This window comes from Colletotrichum graminicola (assembly GCF_000149035.1).
Source record: "Colletotrichum graminicola M1.001 genomic scaffold supercont1.2, whole genome shotgun sequence".
Classification (NCBI taxonomy): Eukaryota; Fungi; Ascomycota; class Sordariomycetes; order Glomerellales; family Glomerellaceae; genus Colletotrichum; species Colletotrichum graminicola.
Window position 1 is genome coordinate 1,190,882 of NW_007361006.1, and position 25,178 is coordinate 1,216,059.

General features: G+C 50.5%; 7 protein-coding genes across 7 annotated transcripts; 3 read left to right on the forward strand and 4 right to left on the reverse strand.

Annotated features, from left to right (window-relative positions):
- Window positions 1-7,471: 7,471 nt before the first annotated feature.
- On the reverse strand, window positions 7,472-7,798 carry GLRG_00783 (uncharacterized protein; the record flags this gene model as incomplete). Its single annotated transcript, XM_008091468.1, has 1 exon — window positions 7,472-7,798. The coding sequence occupies one exon, from the start codon at window positions 7,796-7,798 to the stop codon at window positions 7,472-7,474; it is 327 nt and encodes a 108-aa protein (XP_008089659.1).
- An 841-nt stretch (window positions 7,799-8,639) lies between these two features.
- Window positions 8,640-8,834, forward strand: GLRG_00784 (uncharacterized protein; the record flags this gene model as incomplete). The annotated part of the gene is made up of 1 exon (XM_008091469.1): window positions 8,640-8,834. The coding sequence occupies one exon, from the start codon at window positions 8,640-8,642 to the stop codon at window positions 8,832-8,834; it is 195 nt and encodes a 64-aa protein (XP_008089660.1).
- Window positions 8,835-10,381: 1,547 nt separating this feature from the next.
- On the forward strand, window positions 10,382-13,519 carry GLRG_00785 (hydantoinase/oxoprolinase; the record flags this gene model as incomplete). Its single annotated transcript, XM_008091470.1, has 4 exons — window positions 10,382-10,427; window positions 10,496-12,598; window positions 12,655-13,220; window positions 13,277-13,519. The coding sequence occupies 4 exons, from the start codon at window positions 10,382-10,384 to the stop codon at window positions 13,517-13,519; spliced, it is 2,958 nt and encodes a 985-aa protein (XP_008089661.1).
- A 238-nt stretch (window positions 13,520-13,757) lies between these two features.
- GLRG_00786 (fungal specific transcription factor domain-containing protein) lies at window positions 13,758-16,295 on the reverse strand (the record flags this gene model as incomplete). Its single annotated transcript, XM_008091471.1, has 7 exons — window positions 13,758-14,454; window positions 14,549-14,866; window positions 14,987-15,022; window positions 15,085-15,232; window positions 15,287-15,754; window positions 15,822-16,142; window positions 16,280-16,295. 7 exons carry the CDS (start codon window positions 16,293-16,295, stop codon window positions 13,758-13,760), a joined length of 2,004 nt encoding a protein of 667 aa, XP_008089662.1.
- A 1,105-nt stretch (window positions 16,296-17,400) lies between these two features.
- On the forward strand, window positions 17,401-19,059 carry GLRG_00787 (amidohydrolase; the record flags this gene model as incomplete). The annotated part of the gene is made up of 1 exon (XM_008091472.1): window positions 17,401-19,059. The coding sequence occupies one exon, from the start codon at window positions 17,401-17,403 to the stop codon at window positions 19,057-19,059; it is 1,659 nt and encodes a 552-aa protein (XP_008089663.1).
- Window positions 19,060-19,517: 458 nt separating this feature from the next.
- GLRG_00788 (endo-beta-1) lies at window positions 19,518-20,864 on the reverse strand (the record flags this gene model as incomplete). The annotated part of the gene is made up of 3 exons (XM_008091473.1): window positions 19,518-19,522; window positions 19,602-20,190; window positions 20,250-20,864. The coding sequence occupies 3 exons, from the start codon at window positions 20,862-20,864 to the stop codon at window positions 19,518-19,520; spliced, it is 1,209 nt and encodes a 402-aa protein (XP_008089664.1).
- A 916-nt stretch (window positions 20,865-21,780) lies between these two features.
- Window positions 21,781-23,206, reverse strand: GLRG_00789 (zinc carboxypeptidase; the record flags this gene model as incomplete). Its single annotated transcript, XM_008091474.1, has 3 exons — window positions 21,781-22,373; window positions 22,469-22,813; window positions 22,876-23,206. The coding sequence occupies 3 exons, from the start codon at window positions 23,204-23,206 to the stop codon at window positions 21,781-21,783; spliced, it is 1,269 nt and encodes a 422-aa protein (XP_008089665.1).
- Between the last annotated feature and the right edge of the window lie 1,972 nt (window positions 23,207-25,178).

The window sequence follows — 25,178 nt, forward strand, 5'->3', positions numbered from 1 at the left end:
ATTAGTCCTATAAGGGCTTCCCTTTTATATTATCTCTACTTTATCTTTAGAGCCTTTAGAGGTTACCTCTTTTACTAATTAACTCTTTTACCTAACGTCTTAAGGAGGCCAGCCTATAAGCCTATTAGGTAAGTTAATCTGCCTTAAGGATATCTTTATGTTACTTTAACGTTAAAGAGTACTAGCTATAAAGGTAGCTTACTATACTTCTTATAGGTATATCCTTCTTTAGATAATATAGTTAGCGTAGTAAATCTTATTGCTTTTACTATTATTTTCCTACCCTTTTACGTTAAGAGTATTATTTAATTATATAAAGAAGGCTAATTATAGTAAATCTAGTAAAGTAATTAATATAAAGTGTAACTTTATATATTTATAAGTATCTATATCTTTAGTTATAAGGAAATTTACTAGCTAGCTTTTAGCCTTATTAATAGTAGTATCTATAGCTTCTTTACTATTAGTAATATCTATAGAACTTTATTATATTACCTTTATAATCTATTTATTAATAGTAGCCTTATTAGTATTACCTAGCTTATTAACCTATTTATCTTCTTTACCTAAGAAATAACTATCTTTATTAAAGATTATATTATACGTTATAACTACTTTATTCTTTACTAGTATATATACGTAATATTAGTTAGTTAATATATATCTAATAAGGTAACTAATATACGCTTTTACCTTAAATTATAGTAATTAGTTATAGTTAAGTTATATGTCTATAGTTATTATATATACCTAGTATCTAAATACTTATAAATAGCTAATATATAGTAGTAATAGTTACCCTCTTATAGTATATTATATCTTATATAGTAATTACTATCTATACGCCTCTAAAGGCGTATAGTTATATAGATACACTATAGCCTTAAGGATCTCTAGCTATAAGTAGTGTAGTAGCTTAGATTAAAGCCTTATTACTATTACTTTCTCCTTAATTACTATAGTAATCCTCTTAACACTGCTATTCTACGCCTGCGTGTTAGGCGCTAATAATTTAAATAGGATTCTTAGACTTTCTATAGCTTCTTTTACCTATAGATAGGACGTAGTAATCTTATTATTACACTTAATTACTATAACCTCTATAGCCTTATACACTTTAATTATCTTTATAAAGTTAAGAAGTGCGTGCTTAATGTTATTAGAGCTATATTATTAGAGGTAATAGTCTTATATAAATCCTAACTTATAGTCACTAAGTAGTAAGGCTAATTTAAATCTACTATAGCCTTACTTAAATAAGTAAAAATCTAGCGTAATCCTATTACCTACTACTACATATTTAATTAACTTTTATAGCTAGTAAGATATTTACTAATTAATCTTACTTATTATATATACTTTATATTAGTAAGTAAGGATCTTTAGTATATTACCTTTAATTCTTACTTCTCTAGCCTTACTAGTAACATAGTAAAGTACGTGTAATTTAAGGTAGCTAAGTTAGTTATGCTAGCATATAGCCTTTACTAGCTAGGATTACTAGTAGTAATCTAGCTTATTTGCTTTATTAATTACTATTACTATAAAGTAAGCTATATATATAGCCTTTAATTTCTGATTAGCCTTAATAACTTATTAGCCTATAAATTTATTTATATTAAATACTATAAAGTAATTATTAGCTTTTTATATATAATTATTAGATAGGCTGTTATCTTACTACTACTTATTTTATAGCTTAAGTGCTATATATAATATAAGGTTATAAGATAGTAATAGGTAATACGCTACGTTATATAAGGTAATCTTAATATTATAGCTATTTGCTTTTACCTTAATAACTATATTACTTTATCCTTTAATTAGGATTATTACTTTAATTATATAGATAAAGTTATCTAGGCTTACTAGTAATATACTAGTAAAATAATAATATAAATAGAAAACGTAAAGGGTTACCTTTAAATTAAGGATAATATAGTCTTTAAGTAGATATCTAGCTACTATAAATACTACTAACTACTATAATAGTGCCCCTCTTCTTTATACCTTTTTACTAGTTAGTTATTAATTAGTTACTTTATTACCTAGTTACTTTATCTTTAGTGCGCTAAGATTATTTATCCTTTTTAATATACTAGTAATAGGTATATTTACCCTCTTTAATTAATTCCTTATATATTAATCTATAAGTGCCTTTTACACTTACTTAATTATATACTTATATAGCTTCTAATTACCCTTTAGCTATACTTTACTAGTGTAGTAGTAATCTAGGATCTTATAGCCTATTAATCTATATAGGTTATATCTACTATTATATTAAATTTAGGCTATAGGCTCCTTTCTTACCTAATCTCTATTATTATTATTAGTAGTTACTATAGTAACTAGGCTAAATACTCTACGTAAGGCTTTTACCTAAGGCTGCTCTAGCTTTACTATAATCCTTACCTATATAGTAGAGATTATATTATATTAAAGTAACTTTTTTCTTTCTACCTGTATTTAAAAGGGGCGTTTATTTAATTCTACTTATATTAATAATAAGGTATATCTTAGTGCCTTTATTAATAGTAAGATCTATTTACTAAGTAAATCTACTAAATACTACTAGACTTAGATGCCTTTAGAGATAGCCTCTTTTTATTTAGTTATCTACTTCTCTAACTTCTTTATATTTATAACCTTATAGTCTATTACTCTCTTTATAACTTTATTATACTTAGTAATAGTAATATCTTTTGCCTTATAGAGTAGTATACTTACTCTAGCCTTAAGATTTTTTACCTACTTATATAGCAGCTTACTACTACTATAGTACTCTACTTTAAGCTTTAGATTAATAGTTAAATATATATAGTTAATAAGGTTATTAATATTCTTTTTAGCCTTTTTCTACTTATATAGGTAGTATATATATACCTTCTTGTTATATTTAAGTTACTTAATACCTATATTAGTAAGATAGGCTAGCTTAGTTACCTAGGTGGTAGAGGCTGCTTATAGAGTCTAAGACTAGGTCTAGGCTACTAAGTTACTTTAGGCCTATTAGTTAATTGCCTCTTAAGTTATTAGATAGTTAGTAATATTTAGCTCCTTTAGCCTCCTGTTAATAATATCCTCTATGGTTTTGTAGTCTTTATTATTAGCGTTAGGGTTAATTACGGCCTATAGCTTATATCTATAGGCCTTTTACTTAAGCTTTATAATCTATAGGCGCTAATTAGCTAGGCTGTTAAGGATAACGTACTAGGTAGTTAATTTATTAGTTATTATAAATAATAAGGTGTATATTACGTATATACTATATAACGCTTTAAATAATATTAATTAGTAACTTATAGATTAGACTGTTAATTATTAAAGTGTATAATTAGTAGTAATACCCTGTATTAATTAATTACTTTATTATGTATATATCTATTACTATATTATGTGTCTATTACTAATTGGCCCTTTAGTAAGGGGCAAATGCCTGGATTATTATTTTCCCTTGATTTAAGTGGAGAAATCTATCTAGGAAATAACTGGTGTATTTGCGGCCAATTGCCCCACAAGCGACCGTGCATTTCTGGCCAATTGGCCCACTTTGACAATTCAACGTCCATCTTCTTCCCCAATCTAGGCCCTTAGCCATCACCTTACAATTATTCAACTTCTACCTCTAAGAGGGATTAGGCTAGAAATAGATAATAAATTATTATAATCTTAACTGTTGCGATTAACGCGCTCTTTAGCAACCACTCGCTAAATTAAACCAGAGCTACCCCTATCCACTCCATCCGTTATAGAGCTAATACGGACTATCTAGGATTAGAATGTAGCCCTTTTGTAACTGCTTGCTGATCGCCTGGCGATAGCTAAGAAGCAATATAAGCGCCCTCTAGCATACACTTATAGCACCTTATAAGAAAACAGCACGCCTAAGCAAGTAGCAGATTAGCTAGCAGCTATTAAGGCAGGTAATTAGCTTTAGCTAACAGTATCTAAAGGCCACTATATTAAATAGGCTCTTATAAAGGTAACCCTAACGCTCTAGACGTAATAAAGAAATTATTAAGCTGCTATAGGTAGTAAGCGCCTCTAGGCTGCTTTTAAAGCGTTTATTTACTAATTATATGTTAATCTAGAGCTCTAAGAGCGTCGTCTCTATAGCTAGCTATATAAAGCCTAACAGGCAGATTAATTACTACTATAATTCTTTACTAAATAGTTAGTAATCTATTAGGCCTTAGGCTCTAACTAGGAGGAGAATTAGCCTCTAGCCTTCTTGTTTTTCTACTGCCTGTAACTAGGGTTATAACAGGCACTAATCTAGTAGAAGCACTCTGCCTAGAGGCCAAGGGACGTTGCCCTTACTGCCAAGAGACTATAGGAGCTCTAGGCTAACCAGGTTTCCAGCCGGACCTCTGTAGAGAGCTCTGTTTAATTGCCGCTCAGCAAGCTGTCAGCAAAGAGGCCTTAGCTTAATAAGGCTAAGCTAGCTACCACTTACAGTAAGTGTAGTAAAGTAGGCTATAGTGCTAAGAAGTGCTATAGTAAGGCTATATATACGTATTACTACAAGAAGGGGCATACTAAGGCTGTCTGCTAAAGTAAGTAACAGTTAGTAACAGTAGCCTAAGTTAAGGCTAAAATAAGAGCTAGTTACTATAACGTTAATACGTCTAATAAAGAATACTATTAAATCCTACTAACAAGCAGATAAGGGCCTTAGCCTTATAAGTCTGCCAACCAGCTGCTAATTATATAGTAATAAGGGTTATTAACACCTAACTATTAGGTTTAAACCCTATCTAATTAAATCCTACTAACAAGTAGATAAGGGCCTTATAAGTCCGCCAACCAGCCGCTAATTACACAGCAATAAGGGTTATTAACACCTGACTATTAGGTTTAAATCCCACCTTTAGGTTTAAATCCTATCTAATTAAATCCTGCTAACAAGCAGATGAGGGCCTTGTGAGTCCGCTAACAGGCCGCTGATTACACGGCGATAAGGGTTATTAACACCCAAAATTAAATCCTACCAAAGAGCAGATAAGGGTTATTAACACCTAAAATTAAATCCTGCCAAAGAGCAGATAAGGGTTATTAACACCTGACTATTATAATCAAAAGGGTTTAAATCCCACTATCCGGGTTTAAATCCCATCTATCTAGGCGTACGGCCTGGGGACCAGACCTTCCAGGAAGGGGGGCAATTGTAACGATATCCCTGGGCCAAGGGGCGGGATGCCCATGGATCGGTTAATCGCCGGCCGATCGGCGATACATCGGCCCGGCTGGCAACACACACACACATATTACCCTTCAGCCTGGCCAGCCAGCTAAAGTGGCCAAATTGAATTCTACATCTACAGATACCTCTACCTATCAATTCAATCAATTCAACGTCCATCTTCTTCCCCAATCTAGGCCCTTAGCCATCACCTTACATATATACAGAGGGAAGCCTTAATAGTCTAGCTTACAGAAGGCATTGTATAGATAGCAGCTTAGGACATTTGTTTAGGTAAGAAAGTAGTAGAGCTACTGCTTAGTGAACGTGCAAACGTTATGGTCACAGAAGACCTTGTTAAAGTCATTGTTAGTAGTTTTAACAGTGCCTGCCTAAGGCTTTTACTAGAGCACCAGGGCCAAGAGATTTAGGTCACAGAGAGGATTGTCAGGGCAGCAGAGCAGAACAAGTCATCTTTAGTGAAGGCAATGAAGCTGCTGCTTGATCAACAAGGCAAGGAAGTCGAGGTGACAGAGGTTGTTTTAGCAGCTGTGCAGAATGAGTCGTCTGGTGAGCAGCTAATGGAGATGCTGCTTGACTAACAAGGTGAGGAATTCAAGGTTACAGAGGATGTTATCAAAGCAGCTACGCAGAATAAGTCATCTAGCAAGCAGATAATAAAGCTGCTGCTTGATCAACGAGGCAAGAAAATTAGGGTGACAGAGAGGGTTATCATAGAAGCAGCAAAAAATGAGTCGTATGGTGAGCAGCAAATGGAGATGCTGCTTAATTGGCGAGGCGAGGAAGTTAGGGTGACAGAGAATGTTGTTAAAGCAGCTGTGCAGAATAAATCATTTGGTGAGCAGATAATAAAGCTGCTGCTTGATCGGCGAAGTGAGGAACTCAAGGTGACAGAGATAGTTATTAGGGAAGCTGTGTATAACGGGTCATCTGGCGAGCAGATGATGAAGCTGCTGCTTGATCAACGAGAAGAGGAAGTCAAAGATATAATGAAGCTATATAAAAAAGGCAAAGGATTCATGGGCGAATCTGAGCAGCGATTCCTCTATGATTGGGTATCTAGTGTAAATAGGAGAAATGATCGCTGGCCAGCTGGCTGTATGCGCAGTTAGAGGTCACCTGGGCAGACCTCACTGCCAACAGCAGCTTCCCCTTTTGTCTTTACGCTCGTTATGAGAGGGTTTCTTTTTTGTTCCCCGCCTCTTTATGAGGTCTTGCTGTAAGACCACTTAGCTTTAGGCCAGCTAATCTTGGCCTGTAACGAGCTACGCACTACTTAAATCCTTCCTATCAACATTGGGAGTTGCTTTGCAGACGAACTGGCTTCCGATTCGCACCACCTCATCAGGAGCATGAGCGAAGCAGGCCATTGCAGTAATCATTCAAGCGATGATTTCAAAGGCAGCTGAGCAAATGGCTAATACGGAGATGTGAATTTCGCTCGTCTATTTGTCTATTTCACGTCAAGTATGAGCTCAAACTCAATCGGGCGTCTTAACAGTTTCCAATAGCTACATGGGTTTGTCAAAATCAAACCAAATTTAAAAACGTAGGAATGTAACGTGATTCGAATTTAGCGAGAGAACCGGAATCATACAATCAAAGGCAAACATAACTTTCTGCCTGATCAGCCTTGTTGTCAGTCTAAATCTCCATAGACTATTAGACGTGTGTCAACTTCACATCAATCCCCTCTTTAAACAACATGGACATGGTAAGTGGCAAGAATTTTCAGACCTGATGAGACTTCCTGTCTCTGTGTTACGTAGTAGTAGACTTTTGCAATTCCAGATGCTGCCTTAGAAGTATGACTCACAGCTTGTTACGGCATCAAATCAGCTGAAGAGACCCAGTACATGGTCCGCGCAATCGGCGATTATCAGTATGTAGCCCATCATACATACCCCATCTCATATACCCGTTGGAGCTTCATGAATATGGTAAATTACAAACTCTGGCCGGCGACGCGGCGAGCGATAACGTAGGTTACTGTTGGAAGCTGGGCGAAAAAGACACTAATCATTCCAAAAGCAAAAAATAGTGTACCACGATCAAGTTTTGGACATTATCTACAAGGGCAAAAATAGTTAAATCCTGCTGTGTTTGGTGACATCTGACTTCTCAATGACTGACCGCCGCGTCTGGTAATTACACCCCAAACCCCAAACCCTCCGATCGCCTATACCCGCGCGATTCTCGCTGACCCCGCCAGTCTTGACACACACCAGCCGCCTGTTATCTCGAATCCTTTTCGCTTCTATATGCTCACTTGAGGTAGCATTTGTAGGAGTAAATCCAGCCGATAGGGCTGTTCGCGCATTGCGAGCTAGTGCCGTAAATGTCGTACAGTGCTGCGGTGGTGCCCCCGCAATTGGCCGAGGTGTAGACGGCGCAGATGTACGAGCCGCCGGCTGCAACATCGCTGAATTCGTAGGAAGCCGCGCCATCCGTGTTGTAGCAAGTGCCGAGATTTGCGCTGAAGCGTATGGCCAAGACGCGTTTTTGATCGCAGTATTGCTTGCTGAGCTTGGCCGTGTAAGCCGAGATGAGGGTGGCGGGCGCCAAAACGGCGAGGATGGATGAGACGTGCATCTTTTCGCGGTTGGTGCTAGTAGCGGAGGTGTTTGATTTAGGCGTATGTGTAGGTGTGTAGGACCTCACTGATAGAAGACGTGGGTGACACGAAGAAAGAAGACTGGCCACCGGTTTTGAAGCTTGAGACAGAGCTGATGATGAGAGCTGTGTTCTGAATAGTGTCATAGAGGCGGAAACCAACCTGCTTTTTAAGTCTTTACACAATATAGTGCTGCCGGCCGTAGACTGAATATGAAAATAGAGCCGGCGACTAAGAACGTCGTTCCTCGCGGCAAGGGCCTGTCCCGAACGGGCCCGCCCGCCCACCCTCCCCGGACACCCATGCTGCGTCTGAGTAAGCCGCCATTGGCATTCACTGTCCCCATGGTTCGTCTATTTCTAGGGAAATGGGTCTCGCCAAGCAAAATAAATGAAAGCTGGTCGAATTCTGTGTCTAGGCCCGAGCCTTGTCACGACCAACAACACCGCCGTGGAGTCAAGCCCGGCAGGTTGCTGAGTGAGCATGGCCAGAAAATAATATCGAATGTAACACAGATGGGTGGGCACTTCATTGAGTTGATGAGCTGAAAGATGGTTGCCTAGTTGGGTTCTGCTGGGCTGAGTAATGCCTCTTGATCGGGTGTTGGGAAAGAAGATGCCTCGGCCAGTTCATCATTGCTGCAAGCTACTATAATTTCGCTCATTTGGCAACATAAGTATAAAGCGGAGCATTTCCTGGGGCCTTTTGGACATTATATAATATAAAAGTACTATTTAACTTCCTCCCAGACCATCTTCTTATACCACAACTACTGCCTAGTTTACCTGTCTAACAGCTTCTTCAAAATCATATACAAACATGCCTTCAATCGCTCGCCTCATCCTCCTTACCGCAACGCTTGCGGCTATGGTACAAGCTGCGCCGGTGGCATCATCTTCGGAGCCAGGCGTCACTATCCTCAGCGCTGAGGAGGTTGAGCCCCATACTGGACCAGTGGTTCCTGTCTCGGCTCCCGACGGAATCCTTTCAGTCGTCTCAGAAATTGCAGTCTAGAGAAGTGCTCCTAGCTATCAGGGTACGTTTTTCTCGTTGATTTAACAGAAAGCCCTATGCACGGGGAAAACCAGGCTAACATAGTTGCTATGTTTCTTCGATTTTCGTTAGTAAAATGATACTGTTAGCTCAGTTACGCGGCTTCGCAGTAGATTTGCAAAGGCTCACTTGGAACTCGGTTTGAACCCCAGAGTTGTTTTGGTTTTGGTAGACTTTCGAGCACAGACGGCTTTAAATGGATGGGAAGATCTATCGAGATAATTGGATGAAGGAACCGAAAAACTGCAACAATGCGATGGTTTCATTTGACCTCTACCTAGATCTTTCTATCAATCCCTGTACAATGCTTCTTTGGTGTCCACCCAAACAATGAAACATTGGCAGCCTGTCGGTTAATATTCAAGGATCCAAGCAAGAGCACGTAGTCATGTTTCGAATGTGATCTCTTAATGCATTGATTTAAGTGACGATAAAACCGGGAAAAGCGTGAGTTTGAATCAAGGTGTAGACTATTACGTTTCTAAAAGGGAGAGGGGGGGGTTTCTTCGTCATTATAACAGGAGCACCAAAAAGATAGTCATCTGCACCATCCCTCTCGTTACGTTTCTGACTACTGCTTCTTATTCTACTGTTTCCGAACAATATTTTGATATTCTGGGTACTGTTGCCATGTGTATGTTTCTAGATGACTTGCCCTCCCAAACAGATAAAATTGCCCTAATGTTCTACGGCTTATGGCATCTTTCACTCCGTGAGAGCTTCCCGCATGCGCCTCTTGACTTGCGCGGTCCGTCCCATGTTGCCATGTACTACCCATGTAGGAGTGCATGACGCCTGCATGGAATCAGGAACATCAGATGAACTAGAGCTGGAACAGGGTGGGGCAATCAGGCCGAGGGTAACAGACGGTGATACTTACCTCAGCTTACACTAATTAGAGGATGTAAGTGTCAGTAGCTTAGGAGATTGATAGGGGAGAGACAACAAACTTTGAACCAGAATTTTTCTTATCTATCTTTTCCTGGTCAGGCAAGGGCCTTTCTGTGATTTACCTTCAATAGTGATAACACAGGAACCTAGGGAGTTTCTACTCTTCTGATCAGTCTCTAGCCTTGCTCTAATCAGGATAATCATTTGTCCTAATCAGAGTAATCAGACACCTCTGATCAAGGGGAAGCATCCTATGTTACCTTAGTAGGTGATGAGGGCTCGACTTGCTACCCCTCCTGGTAGAGTCTAGGTGGAGAAGCGGATCCATCCTATTCTACCCGGGGCCGATGAACGGAATCGGATGCGTTTGCTTATCACTTGAATCCCCACCTCGTAACTGCTTCTTTGGATTATGCCACAGCCATTGTGTAACAAAGCTGTCGTTGCACCATTATCGAGATTAAAGACACTTTAAAGTCCTTGCTTCATATACGTCCAGTCGAGCCGTACACTGCGCGCACTGCACTGGGGGTTCAAGTCTGCAGAGTCTGCTGTCTGCGCAAGCCGATTTTCACAATTCCCCTCAAACCCCGCACGAATAACTTGGTTGCACAAGAATGATTACGACGGACGGCACACTGGTGGTGGGAGTTGACGTGGGAGGTGAGCATCCATCAAGACGGCGAGTTCGTCTGATTTATCAAGCTTTGTAACGCCAACTGTACTCCCAGGTACCAACACCGACAGCGTCCTGCTGGATGTATCCAAGTCTGGCACAGATGCCGTTGTCGCCTCTCACAAAGCGCCGACCACATCCAACGTGACGCTCTCTGTCCAGGCCACGTTGAGAGCGCTGCTGGACAAGTCAACCGTGGACCCTGTCGCCATCACCGCACTCGCCATCGGCACAACACACTTCCTCAACGCCATCATCGAAAGAGATACGTCTCGCGTCGAAAAGATTGCCGTCCTGCGCCTGGCCTCTCACAACTTCTCCACCGGAACCCCGCCCTTTGCAGACTGGCCCTCGGCCTTGAAGCGCATCATCAACGGCCACTCGGCCATCATCCCCGGAGGCTGCAACATTGACGGCACCCTCATCGGCCCGATCGACGAAGAGGCCGTCAGGGACCAGGCGAGGCAGATCAAAGCCAAGGGCCTTGGGAACGTTGCAGTCGTCGGTATCGGCTGCAACACCGACAAAGACTACCACCAGGAGGACGAGGTAGAGAAGATACTGCGCAGCGAGCTTGGCGAACATGTCAACATCATTCTCTCCCACAACATCGCCGGGCCGGGCCTCCTAGCCCGCGAGAATGCGACGATACTCAACGCCTCGATCCTCAACTTTGCGCAGCGCACCATCAGAGCCTTCATCGGTGCCATGCGCCGCATCGGCCTCCGGTGCCCTTTGTACCTTAGTTCCAACGCAGGCCATCTGCTGCCCTTCTCCGAGGCCATGCAAGCCCCGATCAGGATCTTTTCATCCGGTGCCACAAACTCCATCCGGGGCGCCGCGTTCCTCGCCAGAGATTCCATCGACAAGTCTGGCAGCATCGTCGTCGACATCGGCGGAACGACTTCTGATGTAGGCTATCTTCTCAACAACGGATACCCCAGGCTGTCCAAGAGCTACACGGCCTTGGCTGGTGTAAAGGTCAACCTGGAGATGCCCTCTGTGGAGAGCATCGGCCTCGGAGGGGGATCCATCTTACACAACGGCGAGGACGGCTCGGTGGCTGTTGGGCCTGACAGTGTTGGCCACGACCTCGTGACCAAGGCTCTCTGCTTCGGAGGTGACGTGACAACCGCGACCGATGTCGCCGTGGCATCCGGGGCCGTTATCGGAAACACTACCGTGTCGCTGACGACCGACGTTGTCGAGAAAGGCAAGACCAGGATTCGGAAAATGCTCGAGGCGGTTATCGATCGCGCCAAGCTGTCCCCCGAGCCATGCACCGTCATCCTCGTCGGAGGCGGTTCCGTCCTCTGCCCTACAGAGCTCTCCGGCGTCAGCAGGGTCGTCGTGCCCGAGCACGCTGGCGTCGCCAACGCCATTGGCGCGTCCATCGCGAGGATCTACGGTTCGGCAGAGGCCATCATCCACGGCTCCGACATCCAGGGCGGCATCGCGGACGTCAAAGCCAGAGCGATCCAGCATGCGGTGGCCAAGGGCGGAGATGACAGGTCCGTGACGGTCCTCCATGAAGAAGTTGCCGGAGTTCCCTACGTGCAGAACCAGACCTCCATCAAGATCGAGGTCGCCCTGCCTGCCGACCATAAGCGAGTCTATTCCGAGATGGTTAAGACCGCCGCGCCGGACCAGCTGGTCGACGAGGAGATGTTTGAAGAGACCAAGAAGCACGATTCGCCAGCTTCGGAGGACGGTCCGGAAGGCGAGGCGGTGGACTTCAGGAGCTACAAGCCCATGGTGGACTCCAACGGCCTGTGGTCGCTGTCCGAAACCGATCTTCGTTTCTTGTCCATCGGATGCTATATTCTCGGATGCGGCGGCGGCGGGTCCCCGTACGCACCGTACCTCGAACTGAAACAGCTCCTAGCCGAGGGAGAGTCGATGAAGATTGTCCGTATAGAAGACCTCAAGGACGACGAGATGATGCCGCCCGTCGCCAGCGTCGGCACGCCAGCAGTGAGCATCGAGCGCCCGGGGGGAGATGGTGTGTGGCATGCCATGCAAGAGATGGAGAAGGAGATGAAGACAAAGTTTGAAAAGCTGATAGCCACCGAGATCGGGGGCGCAAACGGCGTTTCCACTTTGATCTGGGGAAGCTCAAGATACTATGACATACCGACAGTAGATGGCGATATGATGGGTACGCCTTCTCCGGCTTTGGTAATGTCATATTCTTGCGCTGACGTGAGTTACTAGGACGTGCGTACCCTCAGTTCGAGATGGTGTCGCAGTACATACACGCCAAATCCATCAACGAGCTCCTCCCTGTGACGCTCTGCAGCGGCACCGGGCACAACTTCGTCATCCCGGCCACCCAGACCGACGAGACCTCCGCCGGCATCGCCATCCGGGACGCATGCGTCGCAATGGGTTCCGCGGCCGGCGCCGCCGGCCGTCCCATTCCCGGGAAGCTCATGCGCGAGGTCGGCATCCCGAACACCTACTCGCTGGCCTGGCGTCTCGGACGCGTCGTCGCCCGAGCGCAGCAGGCCGGCACCGTCTCGACCGTGACAAAAGACATCATCGAGGCGGCCGGCGGTCCGGGAAGCGCCAAGGTGCTGTTCCAGGGCAAGATCCGCAGCGTCGAGAGCACCCTGACCACCACGGCGCACAGCCTGGGCAAGGTCACTGTGGAGAGGCTCAGTGAAAGCGAGATGGAGACGGAGGCGGACAGGGTCGGACAAGGGCTGGAAGAGGTCGTGGTCCCTTTCATGAACGAAAATCTCGGTGTCCTAGGCAAATCAGAGGATGGAGGCGAAACAGTAAGTATTCCCCCCTCCCTCCTGGTGTCTTTGACTGATATTTGTCTCTCCCGTAGACCCTTGCTACTGTCCCCGATCTGATATTCCTTCTGGACACCTCCACGGGAGAGGCCATCGGCGTTCAGGAGTACAGATACGGACTGAAGGTCTCAGTCATGGTTATGGCGGGGCACCCGATTTGGGCCACGGAACGGGCTCTCGAGATCGCAGGCCCCAAAGTCTTTGGCCTGCCTCACGACTACAAGACAACGCTCAAGTACACGAAGCCGGTGAGCGTCATCGACGAGTTCCGACTCTGATGCAGCAGCGACGAGTGCAGAAGACGACAGCGGTCTCAGAATGCTTGCACAAAAAAGGCACAATTCAGCAGACGTTACGAGAGGAGGCCAGCCCTACAGGTTTGTGTGCACACTGTGAAACCCCCTAGACTATGTATGTCGAGCAAGGACGTACAGAAACGAGATTGAGAGACTACATGTCACATGTCCAGAATAGTTGTGGGATTAAATCAACATTCGGTACAAATTAGTTTCTTATTTATTCTGGCATGTGTGGCTGATTCAGCCAGTCTGCGTCTGCTAGATGGTTGACAAAGTTCGCATCCCAAACATCAACCATATCATTCCTATAACCCCCCCAGTAGGCCGCCTCGCTATCGAGCAAGCCCATAGGGTCCAAGACAGTCTCCTCTGGGCCCGAGGACTTTTCCAGAGGCGGATCCGCGCTGGCTTGCGCCTCAACGGGGTTCACCACGGGCGGCTGGTCACAGGCCCGGTCTTTGCCGTCGGTGGCCCGATCCGGCTGTCTGGTCCTGACCGGCGACTGCGGATGCCGCACCTGCGCCAAGTTGAGCGCGTTCCTGACCTTCTGCCGCGCCTCCCCGGCAAGCTTCCACGACGAGGACAGCTCTTCCAGGGCGCTGTCCAGGAAAGGCAGCAAAGTATCCTTCAACAACGACGGCGGGCTGCTCTGGCGCCGTGTCGTGGCCAAGACGGCGTTTGTCGCGAGAATAGTGGCGCCGATGAAGTTCAGAGGCGTGTTCTCGAGGGTGTGCTGGGCTCTGAAACGCTGTAAGACGTCGACTATCCTCTGCGCCGACGACTGGCATATGATGAACGACTTGATGATCGGGTTGGTCAAGTCCTCGGCCTCCCCATCTGGGACGCTAGGTATTTGCCGAACGGACGTGATGAAGGGCAGATTCAGGCAGATGCGAGTGGAGTGATAGAATGTACTGCAGCACACACGGGGTGAGTAACATGTCACCAGAGGCATTCTGCCACTTCCACGGGAAGAGAACCCAGAGAGGGACCAAGGTAGAAACGTACTGCAAGCAGGCCACATGCGGTTGGAGCACGTCTTTGTTGGTGGTCCACTTCTTCCACCTCATTTCACTCGGTAGCGCCTCATGCCACGCGACCAGCCGAGCGTTCAGCTTACTCAGAGACAGTTCGTTCCATCTCCTAGCCGAAGGGTCTTTCATTTTTTTCGGGGCGAAGGTCTTGGACAGCATATCGTGGACTATCCGACCCAGCTCGAGCATCTGGTTGAACCACGGCGTCAGTCTCGGGCCGCCTGGTTGCCCAGTCTGCAGAAACCCGAGGCCATGGGCCTGTAGCCAGTTGTCCCAAATCGGGGGATCGAGTCTCGGAATAACATCAGCCTTTTTTTTTTTCTTTCTTCTCTCGCTTCCCGAGTTGTCTGTGGCTAGAAGGGGGGCTTACGGTAGAGGTTCGCTAATATTGACGTCTGCATCATGTTCGTACAAGAAGGTCGGGCGGCCGAGGAAAAGACTGAACATTCTGAAGCTGCTGCGTCAGGGCGAGAACAATGACAAAGTTCCCCCAAGCCTCCTCAAACTCACTTGTCTGATAGAAAACAGCCCCAATAGACGCGCCGTCGAAACTCATTGTTGAAAGGAAAAGGGCTTGATAGGTTGGACTTGGCATCAGGACTCCAGTGTGCAAGATCTCTCTGCAAACCGAGGTCTTGGCACATTCTGTAAGCTATGCCTAGTATATGGGGTCAGAAAGTCATTCATACGAGGAGGTCTCTAGCAAAAGTACCTGTATAGACCCAGGCCTTGGACATATTGCCCACCCCGGTCTCGTAGTAGGAGAGACAGAGGAAGGCCTGGACTGATGTTGGTCTCGAGACTCCGAACTCGATCGTCATCAGTATTGATTGTGCGGTGTCGGCAAAACCAGGTGACTTTGCCTTGACATCCGGGTCCCTCGACATGAGGGCGCCGATTGCAGCCATACTGTAAATGAGGGGCGGCGAGCAGTAGTTACCGTTGACGGGGTTAGCTTCGTACTCTTGGATGAATGATTCTCTGTCGATGAACATGACCACCGGATACTGCCAATGGAAGAAGAGACCTATGCAGAGGCGCATGGTGTCGTTGACCAGAACTTCCCTATTCTCGTGGACGAATGATGGCTTCGAAACTGTGGGCGAGCTGGTGGGGGGATACGCCGGGCTGCTGGCTTCATTCTGGTAAATGCTTGTCGGCCCGTGGTAGATTAGTGAACCTGAAAAGGTCAAGGTCAGGCGTCATCGATCGGTAGGGCGGCCAAGGAGAGGAGAGTCTTGGTTTACCGTCAGTCATCTCCTGGAATGAGGCCTTCGTCATGGCTTCACTCAGTGCGATTTCATCCTCCAACGGCAGGCTGGAAAACGAAGGTACATAGTCCTGGTCCTCCAGGTCGTCCAGGATCCGGTTGCGCTCATCACTATCCGCGGTTTTGAGCCTGCCGACGAGACTCTCGAGCGACGCGATGCGGGACTCGAGCGTCGCAACATTCTCGCGCGACACGGGCGGTCGCTTGAAGTCGCTCTCCCGGAACTCACACTTGGCCAACGCGGAGGAGCAGCTAGTACACGGGAACGTGCGAGAACAGCGGATCTGTCCCCGCGGAGCTGTCAGTTAGACAACGGTATCTATCGGCCAGAGTATTCAATGGACTGACAATCGCCCACTGGGCGGCGATATTGAGAGCCGGGAGAGGATGACGGGGGGGGGGGGGAGTACGCGCGGGATCTGCGGGATTGTTTACCTTTCTCTGCTGGCATCGTTTGCACCTTTTGTATCATCTATCAGATTTTCCATTGCCTCATAAGTTTCTTTTCGGGTGGGAGACGCACGAGATTCGCTTGGCATTGCTTTTCTGCATATCTGTCACCATGGGAACCTTCGGGATGTGTCTCTTCAGCTCCGACGAAAAGGCAGAAAGCAAACGTTTCCCGTGCAATTGTGGGACGCAGATCTCTGCGGTCACATGACTTCACGATCAGCCAGCCCCTGTTTCGTCCTCAATATCAGCGTTGTATTGCAGTTATTCCCAATCTGAGAGGTTCACGGACCCCGTTTCAACCACGTGCCGGTAGATATGGGTTACCGAAGCTCTCTGCAAGTTAACACCGCGACCCGTTGCTCGGCATAAGCTATTTATGAACCCTGGCCATCCTCGGAAAACAGGCTGTTGAACAGATCCCGTCTTCTCTGAGCCGTGATGTCCGGGGTACCGATAGTGGTTGTCAGAGGTTCATCAGGGAGATTCAGTGTTGGAATCATGAGCTTTCCCAAGTAACCAGATTTCTCATCCAGGACTTCGATTCCAGCTCACTGTGAAGGACAGATCTACAACCAAATCTGTGATGGTATAATACAAAACAAAGCCTAAGTACTCGTAATACTTCCAAACCATGCAGATCCGCAGCGATGATTGCACGGCGTCACCCTCCCCCCGGTTGATATGCACCGATATGCAGCCCTCTTTGCCAGGGGTCCGAGCCTTATCGGGCCAAGCATACCCACTCAGTCATGTTTGCCCCGATCACGGAGGGCCATCGTCTTTTCTTGACACCACGAAACTTCACCCCACCGTGTGGTAGCAACGCCGAGTGTCCGGAAGAGGGGTCGGACGGGAACCCTGCATAACCCCCGCAGCTCGGCGCGTAAATATAAGCTATTATCGTAGCTATCGAGAGGTGATGCAGCTCAACCCCTCTCTGCTCCTCTCGGAAATCATGCCACATGTTCCATTCGTTGGAATCGCTGGAGACACTCTATATATAGTAGGCTGTAGCCATGAGTTAACATATGTAATGGCAGTTCGGTCCAGCTTTCTAGGGCTTTAGACTCCATCCAACTTAACCTCACGCATCAAAACATATAATGACAGCCAGCCAGAGTATCGTCTTTCAGAACGGCAAGTTCTTCCGCTCAAATAAGGCGCCGCCGGGTCAACGGTCGGAAGCTAACTTCGCGGAATCCTTGATTGTGAAGGATGGCATCATCACATATGTCGGAGAGGCTTCCGCGGGGCAGGTGAAGGCGGCCGTCGATGCGGGGGCTCGGGTCCGTGATGTTGGTGGTCGCACTATATTGCCCGGTCTTGTCGACGGGCACATCCACCTGACCCAGCTGGGACAGACTCTGCAGAAGCTGAAGCTCGACGACTGCAAGAGCCTCGAGGACATGCGGAGGACGATTAAGAAACACGCCGTCGCCAACCCCGACCAGAAGCGCATCTTCTGCAGCGGCTGGATGCACTTCATGACCCCCGAGGGCCCCCTGGCCTCGCTGATAGACGACCTAGACCCGCGCCCCATCCTGATCACGGCGAAGGACCTGCACTCGACGTGGGCGAACTCGGCCGCCTTGGAGGAGCTCGGCCTGGACGACGAGCCCGACCCCCCCGGCGGCGAGATCGTGCGCGACCCCAAGACCGGGCGCCCCTCCGGCCTGCTCTCCGAGGCGGCCAGCATGAAGTTCATCCCCCTGTACATGGCTAGGGTGTCGACGCCGGAGGACCGCATCTCGGCCATCAAGACCGCCATCGACGACTACAGCAGCGCGGGCTTCACCGGCCTCGTCGACATGGCCATGGAGGAGGACGGCTGGAGCGCGCTGCAGGAGTACAGAGAGCAGGAGAAGGCGGCGGGCCGCCGGGTCCCCGTGCGCATCGCCGCTTACTGGCTCATCCTGCCGAGGGACGACGACGCCGAGAACGTCAAGCAGGTCGAGCGGGCGGCCGAGCTCGCGCGGTCGTTCAGCCTCGAGACGGACCCCGACTGCCGGCTCGTCGGCGTCAAGCTCGTCTGCGACGGCATCGTCGACGGGTGCACGGCGAGCCTAAAGGAGCCGTACAGCCACAACGGCGACAACTGCGACCCGGCCTGGTCGCCGGAGCGGATGGGCCCCGTGGTCGAGGCGGCGACGCGGCTCGGCCTCCAGGTGGCGCTGCACGCCATCGGCGACCGAACCGTCGCCGACGCCATCGACGTGCTCGAGAGGCACGTCGGCCGGAGAGCCGCCCGCGCATCGAGCACCTCGAGGTCACCACGGCCGAGGACGCGCGGCGGCTGGGCCCGCCTCGGCATCACGGCGTCCGTCCAGCCCGTGCACGCCGACCCGGCCATCCTCCGCGCGTGGCCGCGGCTCATCGGCGAGCACCGGTGCGGCCGCGCCTTCGCCTACAGCGAGTTCGCGGACGGCGGCGCGCCGGTGGCCATCGGCTCCGACGCGCCGACGGCGCCGCACCATATCATGAGCAACCTCTACATCGCGACGACGCGCCGGTCGGCCCGGGAGCCGGGGCTCGACGCCGTCGTCAACCCGCATTTCGCCCTGTCACTGTGCGACGTCCTGGCCGGCGCGACCGAGGGCGCGGCGAGGAGCTGCTTCCTCGAGGACCGCGTCGGGTCTCTGGAGGTCGGGAAGAGGGCGGACCTGGCCGTGCTGGATATGGAGTGGGATCCCGAGAAGGCGCTCCAGACGAAGGTCCTGGAGACGTGGTTCGACGGGGAGCAGGTCTTCCCTTTCAGGGAGTGACTTGGGCAGAGATATCATCAAGGCATGGCCTGTTTTTGCTACGGGATGGGGTGTCATGACACAAACAATCCAATGATGATAGCTAGCTAAGCGCGCTCTATGTGAGATTGTAGGAACAATTTGCGCTGTACAAGAATTGGCATGCCGTCTTCTCCCATCTACACGCCATGTGTTTCTGGAACGCCGCTACTTTGCGCTCGCACCATTCAAGCAAGCCCCAGTTGGAGGAGAACCGCGGCAATCGTACCCAATACCACGATCGCGGGCTGGTGCTGCGAAATACCGGACGCGGCGTTCTTGGGCTGGTTCTCCGGGCTTTTGGCCGTCGCCGGCATGCTCTGGTTGTAGGCCTCGTACGTCCTCTGGATGTCGCGCTGAAGCTGCACGATGGAATCCTTGCCGCGGTACGAACTCCAGCTGTGGTCCAGCAAACCTAGCAGTCAAAGTCAGATATCCCGTTATTCTTTCGTCATCAGAAGGGGCCATGCGATAATGAAGAAGAAGATGATGAAGAAGATGATGATGATGGATGGACGGCTTACCCCAAGACTCGTCCTTGTCCTGCACGCCCTCGCGGGTGTAGTAGCTCCCGCCGAGAACCCAGACCATCCAGCCGATCTGCTTGTCGACCATGAAGTCCATGAGGCACCGGCGGAACTTGTCCTTGTACATGCCGCTGGCGTCCGTCTGCTCGTGGCCCCACTCGGACATGACGAGCGGCGCGCGGTTGGAGCCGGCGTCGGCGATGGTCATGGCGTTGGAGCCGAAGGCGGTGAGGATGTCGCGGTAGCTGGCGCAGGCGTCGTCGACGAGGCCCTGGTCGTACTGGTGCTGCTCGAAGACGAACTTGTCGCGGAAGGGCAGCTCGGCGAGGGAGAAGTTGAAGCCGGGCTCGCTGCCGAAGCGGCCCTGGACGGGCGCCGAGATATCAAAGTCGAAGATGCGGCCGCCGAAGAAGATGAGCACGTCCGGGTTCGCGCCGTGGATGGCGTTGGCGCCCTGCACCATGCGCGTCTTCCACGTCGTCCACGTCGTGTTCTCCAGGCCGGGTGCGGGGGGTGCCGAGAAGGGGTCGTGCAGCTCGTTGCGCAGGCCCATGCTGGAGAAGGATGGCCATTGGGCGGCTTTGCCCTGGAGATATGCATGTCAGTATCGGTGTGGGTAGAGGAAAAGAGGGGGAGGATACGAACGTGTTCCGCCATAAAGGCCAAACTCCGGACCCAGTTGGACGTGTTGAAGTACGTGTCGCCGAACCATCCGTTCCCGTCATAGGGGTTGCAGCACCATCCCGCCTTGGACACGTGGTTGTCGAGGTGGAGGTAGATGTTCTGGCGGCCGAGCTCGGCGGCGACGGCGTCCCAGACCTCCAGCCTCTTGGTGCCCTCGCTGAAGCCGGGGTTGTTCCTGAGGATCTGCCTCATGACAGCGGTGCCGTTCTCCGGACCGAGGGCATCCTTCAGGGTGGTTTCGAGGCTGGCATCGCCGCCGCCCTCGACGATGTCGTCCACCATCTCGCTGGCAAAGGTCATGCGGACCGTGTTGAAGCCGGTCTCGGCGATCTTCTTGACGATGGCCTCGACGGACTGGTACTGCAGGCCCTCGGGGATCATGGTGCGTTCGTGGCCGGCCCAGTTGACGCCGACCATGACGACGGTCGCGTTCTTGGAGTCGACAATGTACTGGTCCCGAGCGGACAGCGGCAGGGGCTGGAGATCCCGGCGTTGGAGCGGCTCGACGGAGGCGGCGGGGACGGCCAGCGCGGCCAGCGCGGCTAGCAGCGCCGAAGACCCTGACGGCGGGCGCATTGTGAGTAACTAAGGCGGGCAAGGTCTGTTGCCGAAGACCCTTTAGAAAATCCAACGATGCAGGGCTCAGGATGGAATGCAGCTTGGCTCGTTGCTTGGTGTCCAAGGGGTTAAATGTGAGACAGCAATGTAGGTATCCGGCAGGGTGGCAGCACGTCCAACCAACACGAGAAAGAAGACAAACCTTGTTTTAAACTAAAGATGCCCTTAATGTTGTTCTGTCATCTTGGCGAACCCCTTCCGCTTTGGCCGCGTCCATCCGGGAACTCGTCGCTCGGAGACGGCCGAGAACCCTTTCGCACATGCAGCCGAGAAGCATCGTCTGATGGGTTTGGCGTTTCGTCGATGATGGCACCGGAGCCGTATCAGCGCAGGGGCGGACCGTGCCAGGAGGCCCCTTGGCCAGAGATACGCAGGTATGATGCGATCCAAACCCAGCTTCGACTTGGAGTTCTTGCAATATGTGGTGGCCCAGCAAGGTTTGGTCAGTCCATCATCAAGGTCACACTCTGCCGTCATGTCATCTGCCTTGTAGTTGATTTGTATCCGGAGAAGTGGGCCGTAAATGGGTACACCAAAGGTTGATTCTAGCCCTATAAGCTGCAAAGGTTGATAAGCCCTGCCAATGGTACAAAGCGGTAACTCTGAGAGGCGGAGGGGGATACGAGAACACGTAGTGTTTCGATTTGTGAAGATTCGCTAAGCCTCTCGGTTCGGGCTCATTGACATCAGGAAGAGAACAAGAACATCAACATATATAACCGGCTTCACGGGACGCAGACCGAACGCGGCGGATGGGCGAGTAACTGTGATATGTTCATTGTGAAAAATAAATACAGGGAACCAATGCACGTCCTCAACACGAGAGACGTAAGGGAAAACCCCGTCGGACCGACGACTGCCAGACGCCGCCCATCTACTTCATGTTCAAGAGCAGGTGGCGAACGCCGGCGTAGGTCTCCTCGCTCGTGGGGACGATCTGGTTGGCGGGCAGGACGAAGCCGTAGTTGCCGGTGTCGCGGAGCTCCTGGGTGAAGACGTAGTCGGCCTTGACGACGTCCTGGACGTAGTCGACGCTGCTGCCGGTGGCCTTGTAGATGGTGGAGCAGATGGGGCCGTACTGGTACGAGGTGCCGTGGACGGCCTTGATGGCGGCGACGGCGCCCCTCGCGAGCGTCTGCAGCTCGGCGTTGTTGGCGGTGACGGCGGAGCACGAGTAGCCGTAGGGGGTCATGAAGAGCTGCGAGTACGAGTGGAAGTCTATGAACAGCTTGAGGCCCTGGGCCTTCTTCGTGCTGGACAGCCAGGCCGAGAGGGCGGCGGTCTCGGGGGCGTCGCCCTGGGTGACGCCCTTGAAGTCCTCGGCGCACGGGTTCGTGGAGGCGCCGCCGGTGACGGACCACTGGAAGGGCCAGTTGCGGTTGATGTCGTGGCCGATGCAGCTGCTGCCGGAGGTGGTCTGACGGTTTTTGCGCCACAGGCGGTTGGTGGTCTGGGTGTAGATGAAGCCTAGATGATGTCCGGATGAGCAAAGTCTCGGTTGTTTTCCTCCCCCGTCATGCGTTGTTTTACCCAAAAAGGGAGAGAGGGGAAGGGGGACTTACCGTCGGGGTTGACGACGGGGAAGATGTAAAAGTCGTACTTGTCGACGAAGCCCTTGATCTCCGTGTTGGAGGAGTACTTGCTCAGGAGGTTCCAGGCGATGTACTCGTTGGCCATGGTGCTAATCCACTCGCGGGCGTGGACGGTGCTGTGTAAGACGACGGCGGGCTTGGTTCCCTTGGAGGTGCCGTAGATGTGGATGCCGGTGATGGCGTTGCCCTGCAGCGACTTGCCCGAGGTGACGATGGCGGCGTTGTTGGGGTAGGACGCGACGAGGTCGTTGAGGAACTTGAGGTGGTCGGCGTAGGCGTGGTACGAGTTGAACCAGGTGGCGTTGGCAGAGCCGACTGCGCGCAAAAAGGCCCTGTCAGTAACACCGTAACCCTGACTCTCAAAGGCACACACGGACCGGCATAGATGGAGAACGTCGACTCTTCGGCGATGGAGGCGCCAAGGTCCTCGTGCATGGTGGTGACGTTCATGCCGGCGACGGAGGCCTCGAAGGCGCCCACGTCGGCGGCGGGGACGACGATGTCGGCGAAGGCACCGGCCCTCGGGGCGCCCTTCCAGGTGCTCAGCTGGAGCTTGTCGACGACGTCGTTGACCCGGTCGACTTCGTCTCCGACCGACACGCGGAAGACCTTTGTGCCGTCGTAGCTCACGGGCTCGGGGCTCTCGACCGCGATAGAGGCGGCGGAGGCGGCGGCCACGAGGGCGGACAGGGTGGCGAGGGACTTCATCGTGGGCGTAAGGGGAGGGGGGCCAACGAAGGGAGAGGATCCTTGAGGAGTGTGGTCAACGAGGGTGCAGAGGAAAGATTGCCATGGTAGGCCGAGCGGGCGATGCCGTTATATGCATGCCAATGTTTCGCGAGTGAGTAAGGGTAATAAGACAGACGAGATAAGAGGGGTATTGTTTAGAGCACGAGAGTTCTTTGACGGATGCAAAGGAACGAATAGATGACGAGGGTCGAGCCGTCGGGTGTCATCTGGTCCGACTTGTCTCTAACAACCTTCCCGTTCGGTCCTTGCGGCCCGCGGCCATGTGCGATATCTTATTTGCCTACTCCGTAGTGTACCGCCCTCTCCATAGTCCGGCATACCTATCTCTCTCTCTCCCCTACGTAGTACCCATCGGGTGAACTGATCTCTCTCTCTCCCCTCCCCATCGGGTGAACTGATGGACAGGAGACCTGCCCGATCAAAACAAGAGGCGGTGCGGGTTGGCAGCACAAAAGTTCCGCATTCATGCAATCCACAAGCTATGCGACCCCAGCCTAACCAGCCCGCATCTCGCTCGACGGTTCTCGGTGGGGAAGTTAAACAACCAAGAGCTTAGAGAAACCAACCAAACCAAACAACCCCCTTGTGATCAGCCCGCGGCTCATGCGTTGAAATGGCGCTCCGGTCCCTGTCTTTGGGGAATCCCCCAGGGGGGGGGAGAAAGTTTATTAAAGCCGAGGGGGAAATGGTTGTGCGTCGGCCAGAGACCTATCAACCCCATCAGACGAGCACGCAACCAAAGAGACACACCATGGCTTCTTTCGACAGGCTCACCGCTGACGGGGGACGGGGGGGTTAGGGACAATCAGACCCAAACACACCAATGGACCTTTTGTGTCTCGGCCGTCACGCCTAGATTAAGCAAGTCGCCAAAATCAAGATAGATTGACTGGTAGGTGCAGAAGGGACAATGTCACCCTCGACTGCATGCACTCCCCCACGGACTCCAACTGTATCCCACCCCAGCGGGGGAGTCTTGGACAGATCCAGGAGGTCGAGTACCGAAATGCGCGCAGCCGACCTGCCGGAACCGGGGTAACTAACGCAGCGGTTAAAGATCCCCCATCCACCAGGCTGGCGATCGCGGACTGGACTTGGAGGGGAGGAAGAATGGGCAGAGGACTAGTGTACCTAGTTAGGCCCGTATGCATCAGTTGTGTCCTCGATAAAGAATACCATGAGCTTAAGCGTGACAATGCTTTGTTTGTGTTATATGCCCGATGCAGCGAAGCTCAAGAGCCAAGATTGGGGGCTCAGCTCTAGCGTCGAGAGTGAGTGAGGGGCTACAGGCGATTAATGCTGGGATAGGAAATTTACTGGCGGCACGGTTGACTTAAGTCTAAAACGTTTATTTGGCTGCCGCGGCGAGTGGCATGTCGCCCCTGATTCACACTCGGCACCCAGACATACATACCTACATACAGGTATGGAGGAAGCCTTGTCACTTCGCTTCCAGACAAGCCGGGGTCCGACTGTAGGGATGGCATTATCGTAGGCGTATTGGCCCTGGGGGCACAAATGAAGCATGGATCAAGGGCTTGTAGCCATGTCTGACGGCCGTCCAGTCACCAAGCACGTCTTCCATGCAGGCCTCGACGGGCTTCTATTTCGGGCTTGGCGTAGAACGCACATGGCCATCTACGCCAGCGGCGAATACGACTGGGTCGGCTTGATGCAACGCTCGTGGCAGAGCCCGTGATGATCGCGAAGAAAAGGCCATGGATAAGAGTTACAGCAGCCAGGGGGGGACGCTTGACTCGGTGGGCGCGCGCCGTCCAACCTCTCCGTTGTGTTGAAAACCTAGACAATAGACGAATTCCAAGATGAAAATGATCTCCACAGGCTGCAAGCAAGAGGCACCGAATCAATCCCTCAGATGCTGGAAGAAGTCCCAATCTTACTCATTTGACAATGCCGAATGGCACTTGAG